Genomic DNA, 5,814 nt, shown 5'->3' with positions numbered 1-5,814 from the left:
TTTAATCCAAACAGACACAATCAGCTCGAAGCTCTCCAGTTTCAGTTCCCCTCCTGACCACAGCCCCCCTGCCTCAGGGGATGGATGCTCACTGCTCCCTACCTCCCTTCTCTCCCATCAGAAGAGGTTTTGCAATGATGCAAGGTTTCCACTCCACAACTCAGGGCTGTGGAAATGAGGCTAATGCAAAAAAGCAGAACCAGCTGAACCCGCGGCACGGAACAGCAGGTAGAGAGCTCAGAGCAAAGATACAGCATTTTAAATTAGCCATTTATTAAGGAGACAAATAGCCATGAACAGCAAATGGGAATATTAATCCAAAAGTGTCAGAGTTCAGAATTATTTAACATCATGCAGAGTGAAGCTTGGAAATGCAAACCTAGTGAACAGACAGGACTGAAACCACCTCCATGCTATCCACCCAGCAAGGAAACACCCTGCTGAGCCTGGGTTTCTTGGGGTCTGCAGGATTTTTCCAGACTCTATCTGTGAAGCCCTTTGCTTCAAAGTTGAGAATCTGCTCAGAGCTGCCCAAAAGGATGGGCCTGCCCAGATGTGCCTCCTGAGGGGAAGTGATGGGAGCACTATCTCTTGGCGTGTTTAACACCACCATGGATAAAGGTCCTGGAGACATCCTGCAGGAGATGTGCCTTCCAAGAGGAGGGCAGGCAAAAGGATCACCACACACTGCTGCCAGTTTCCTATGACCCAACAGGAAGATGGGACCTCCCTGGAATGGAAAATGCCCTGGCTCCTCTAGGAAATATCAAAGATGCAAGGCTTGGGTAAAGGAAGAAACAGCGTGTGAGTACAATGCTAAATCAATCATTTACTTTGCAACCAAACAGTGAAGGAAAAAATAAGTATTTAGTGCAGAAGGCTTTCTGTATTAAAATAGGGAAGGCAAAGCAGTTACAAGAAAAGATGTGGCCCCAGGATGGCTCAGGGTGCAGCTCTCTGCAAGGGAACTTCACACAAGCAGCTCCAAACAGCCAGCGAAGCAAGAGAAGCCATCCCTGACTCCTGCCAGGGCTCAGCGTCACCCCAAAAGCATCTCCTGCTCTGCACCTGCACCAAGAGGGCCCCCAGAGCTGCAGCCAGCAGTGGGCAAGCAGAGGGATGGCCGGGGAGCTGGGGCAGCAGAGGGATGGACAGGGTGAGCAGAGGAGCCGGTGCGAGCGGGAGCGCCGTGCAGTCGGCATGCACCGGGCAGGGCAGCCCCTCCCGGGCCTCTTGGGCTGTTACTTACTCCTTCAGAGCCTGGGAGTTCCCCGTTGCTCTGGCCAGAGGAATACAGATTGACATATTCACCCTCACCAGCCTCCTCACTGGCGTTTTCACTCTGAGGGAGACAGGATGAAAGGAAATACGTGATGGTGCCCCCCACCAGCGCTTTGTGGCAGACAGAAGCAGGGAGCAGAACTGCCCTGGCAGCTGCTGTCACCTCCCTCGGAGCTGTTCTCTGTCTCTGTGGCCAACAGCGGCCACTGAGACCGCACCATCGCGGGGATCATTATTTCTGGCTCTGGAGGACTATCCTGGAGGCCCTGGTCTGCAGCAGGCACTGCTTTGCAAGAGCTGTGGGCTCCAGGTGAGAGTGCCAAGGTGCAGTGGGCGGATTTCAAGGTGCTGGAAGCAGAATGTTCAGAGCTGTGCACAGAGCTCCTGTCCTAGCCAGGGCAGTCCTGCTGAGTGCAGACCAGCCCTCAGCCCCATGGGTATCAAAGGTATCCCCCAAACTAGGCTACAAGCATGGACTGGACCCATCAGGCCAGAATAAACCAAACTCGAGGCCTTTTGGGATATAACAAGGACCCAGTGCAAGGAAGATGCAAAGCAAGGTCACATCCAAAGCGTGAAAAGCTGCACATTTGCTCTGTAATCAGTGACCCTCTTCCAAACTTGGCAGAGAGGCAGCACTAGCATGCCCTGTGCTGACAGCTCTAATCCCATCAACTCTCAGCTTTGCAGCAGACCAAAGAGGAACTGTCTTGAAAATGAGGTGTTCAAAAAAGTATCTGTAATGGACAGACCTGCTCAGTGATGTGCAAAGGGATCTGGGACCTCAAACTAGCAGAGTGGGAACAGTGTTAGCCTCACTTCACCAACATGTGACAACCTGCCACCAAGCACTCAGCTGGGGCTGATGGGAACTGGGAAGAGCAGGAACCTGGAGAGAACAATAGGTTTTATGCACAGGAGAGACAGAGCTGGACTGGACCCACTGCTCCTGGTGACTCAGGAGGGAGCAGGTGGCAACTGCAGGATGTGAACTGCTGTTAGGAGCCTGTATTTAGTAACTACCAACCTCACAGAACACTCCTTTACCTCCCTCAGCTTTATCTTACAATTGCAGGAAGCTACAGCCAACTCTCCCCTTCACCAGCATTTGACATTTCGTGTTTCCTATATCTGCGTAACATTTTCTAAAACCTACTGAGGCTGTCCATTTTTTCCCTAGCCACTTTTATATGAAATTTCCTCTCTGCAATCCACACACATTTGGAAACCAGACTAGACCACAATTTAGCACGCATCAATACAAGAGACATTTTCTTTGAAAGCAAAACCCCAACAAACAAAGGCAGCCTTGCGTGAAGGCGCGTTATCATCTCTTTGGATGGTCTCACCGAAGGCGTCTGGAGAGAATCAGTGAAAGAGGTTTCAGAAGGAAGGCAGACAGGAGCATTCCCATTAAAGCTGCTCTCCTGAGAAGAGGAGTTTGGCACATCCACAGTGCTGGGTGACTGGCTGGCTGCAGCGGGCACCGCTAGGTCGGGGCTCTGGGACAGATGGACAGGCGGAAAAGGTGGAGTGGAGCAGGAGGAGGAGGTAGAAGACAGGAAAGGAGGTATGGAGACTTGGTTGTGAGGCACAAAGTCCTGGGAGTAGGACCTAAACACAGATTTGTACTGCAGGATGCAGAGAGACAACACAAGAAACAAGGAGGATGGGGAAAGGAAAGAGACAGACAAAAGAAAAAGTAATTAGATTGGCAGCAGCATAGCAGTGACAGCACAAGGCATTTCTAACACAGGCAGCACTATTTCACCATCCACACACTAGAGCAGGAATTGCTACCTGGGATTCATCAGCCAGGCTTTTCCTGGCTGTTCTTGCACCACCAGCAGCCTGGCTGCTCATCTCACAGAGGGAAAGTGAGCAGCAAGGTGTGAGCTGCAGGTATCCAGCCTTTGCTAGGCAGGGGAAAACCTGGATAGCTCAGAACTGCTAAAGCAGTGACCCTGAAAATCACCTGAGTGGAGGAAAGGATGTGAAGGCCCACAGAAAGCACAACTCTGAGCATGCTGGAAGTATCTACATAGAGAAAACTACTTCAAGTGCTGATTGCTTTTCTGGGATTTTCCACAGGATCCAAATTTAAGATGCTTTTTGCTCCAGCCCTGTAATTTAACAGCTACTGTGTCAAGTCTGTTCCAGAACACACAGCTCCCAGGGAGGAGTGGCTGGATACTGCCTTCAAAGTTACACTGAAGGATAAAGGAGATTATGCTGCTACTCCTTCCCATTCGTGAAAAACAGGGAGCAAAAAATGGTAATTGCCCTCAGGAGTGATGAATTCCTTATCAAACCAATCCTTTAATGCAGTGCCTTGAAGAGTCAGCTGAAGAGATGAAAAGAGATCATCTGCGTAAAGCTTTATTTCACTATCTCTCCTAATCATCAGATTACTGTTCAGATAATATTAAACAGGGTGCAGTGGGAATATATTGTGCCAAGAAAAACAAGAGCAACCCTCTGTCTTTTAACATCTGGTGCTAGTAAGATTTGCCATCAGGGTAAGTCCAAAACAAAGCTGACTACCATTAAAAAAAAAAAAAAAGCTAAATCTGCTGGAGAGGAGTTTATTTTAAATCTTGCAAAGCTGGTCATAGTCAAGTGGACTGAAAGTAGAATCACATCATCCAAAAAACCCCAGGCTGGAACACAGTTGTGGTGCTGCTCCATTGAGGGATCTGCGGCAGGACAGTGCAGTACAGAGCTCTCAAGAAGCACTGACACAACTTGCTCAAACCAGGCTGAAAAGTGACACCACTGTGATGTAGAAAGAAAGGGAATCAAAGGCAGGAATTGGAGAATTCAGGCTACATTTTCTCAGGAGAGTTGAGCAGGTAAGAAAAAGCAAAGCTTAGTCCAGCACCTGAGCCCCAGCAGCAGCACCCAGCTCAGCAGTGGGATTTTTGTTTCTACCTAGGAAACATGTGGGCTTAAAAATTTAAACTGATAACAGCCTCAGGCCAGAAGCCTGGTCAAAAAAGCTTTTCCACTACAAAGGAAAGGAAATGTAAAGGTCAATGATTAGGCTTTACCTTCCACCACCTTAATCCTTGAGTGCCTGTGCCTTGTGCCTTGTGTGGAGTCCAGCAGTGCTCCGGGTGTATTCTCAGGGCCCAAAACAAATTGCAGGCCATAATACAGAGGAGAGGAGGGGGATGCTTTGGAAAGAGAGCTTAAAAGACTACTGAAAAATAATTAAAATGCAAATCCCCACCATGTGCCTGTGGCTAAAAGGAGACTGGCTCTAGGACAGGCTCCTCTCTCTTCCTGCCCATTTCTTTCCGGATGAGCGGCGCTGGCTCCAGGGACACTGTCAGCTTTTGGAGCTGCCTCAGTAACAATGACAACTCTAATCTCCGTATTTACTTTCTGCCTGGATAAATGCTCTACATTTATTCATTTTCACTTGCATGGCACAAACCACTAAATCCCTGGTAAGACGCCGGGCTCATGACATCACCTTGGCTCAGCAGATTCAGTCTGCCTGCCTGGTATTTCATGATCTCACTGGCACTAATATTCCAATGATCACCCCAAGTCCCAGCCTAGACCCCAAAACCACTGCTCAACAGCTCAAGAAAGCACTCAAAAAACTGCTGTGCTGATAAGAAGATGCTTTGCCCCTGCAGAGGAAATGATTAGCTCCAGCAAAGCTCTGTGCCAGCTCCCCCATTGCTGGATTTCCTGCACCCACATGACACGGGCGGCACACGCTGTCCTTCACTTTGTACTTGATGGACATCTTCCACCCAGGAGGTCCAGGGGGTTTTGTTCCTGACCTGCTGACCCCAGAAAAAGCTGGCTTTTGCAAAGCAGCAGTGGAGCTCACGCAGGGCAGGACTGAAAGGAAATGACTGCGCTCAGCCAAGTCACTGTGGGACAAGCCCTGCGTGAGGTGCTGGCAGGGTTAGCTCAGGGCAGGCTCTGCTTCCCTGCCTGCAGCCTGGACCAGCAGCTCAGGGACATGAGTTACTGCTTCTGGGGCAGGAACATTTGCACAGCTCCTGCCTCGAGGAGTTTCACACACATTAATCCTAATTTGAAGGCAATTTAGACCTAAATATAACATAACACTGAAGAAATTTTAGAAGTTTGAATGCAGATAGGTCAGTATTGACAACCACTGTATGCTTCTCTCTCCCTGGTCTCCTAATACACCTTCAGAACAACTTCTTGGCATGAGATATGTTGAAAAGGCCAGCTTAAGGCCCAGGTACCCATGAAAATGCATTAATCTTCATTATGTGATCCGTGAACAATCATTTAAGGATACAGACAGGCTCTCAGCATGCTGTTAACAAAGGGAACAGTGCAGAGAAGCCTTTGGTGTGCTGGCATTAATTAGTCAGCCTGCTCTCAACTTCCAATCTTGTTGTAAAGTTGCATCTTGTAGAAAGGGAGCCAGGGAGCCCCCTCCTTCCTCCGGAGCCTGCAAGCAGCTCTGGAATTCCAGCTATGCAGCCGTGCTGGGACAAGAGCCAGGAGTGAAGCATACTTTTCAAAGGGAAAAAAAAC

General features: G+C 49.2%; 1 protein-coding gene across 7 annotated transcripts in view; it reads right to left on the bottom strand.

The window, feature by feature from the left end:
- RAPGEF1 (Rap guanine nucleotide exchange factor 1) overlaps positions 1-5,814 on the bottom strand; it is a 52,453-nt gene that overhangs the window by 15,133 nt on the left and 31,506 nt on the right. For 3 of the 7 annotated variants that reach the window (XM_031057226.1, XM_031057220.1, XM_031057223.1), the window contains 2 exons: positions 2,631-2,912; positions 1,250-1,342 (listed from right to left, as the gene is read on the bottom strand). The exons of 1 other annotated variant lie outside the window; for it this stretch is intronic. In XM_031057226.1, the coding sequence (XP_030913086.1) occupies positions 1,250-1,342; positions 2,631-2,912 (375 nt within the window). The remainder of the gene's footprint in view (positions 1-1,249; positions 1,343-2,630; positions 2,913-5,814) is intronic. 3 more of the 7 variants (XM_031057221.1, XM_031057222.1, XM_031057225.1) reach the window with 2 other exon arrangements.

Source organism: Geospiza fortis, unplaced genomic scaffold (assembly GCF_000277835.1).
Source record: "Geospiza fortis unplaced genomic scaffold, GeoFor_1.0 scaffold27, whole genome shotgun sequence".
Taxonomy (NCBI): Eukaryota; Metazoa; Chordata; class Aves; order Passeriformes; family Thraupidae; genus Geospiza; species Geospiza fortis.
The sequence above is the reverse complement of the archived record's forward strand: the minus strand, read 5'-3'. Positions and strand labels throughout refer to the sequence as shown.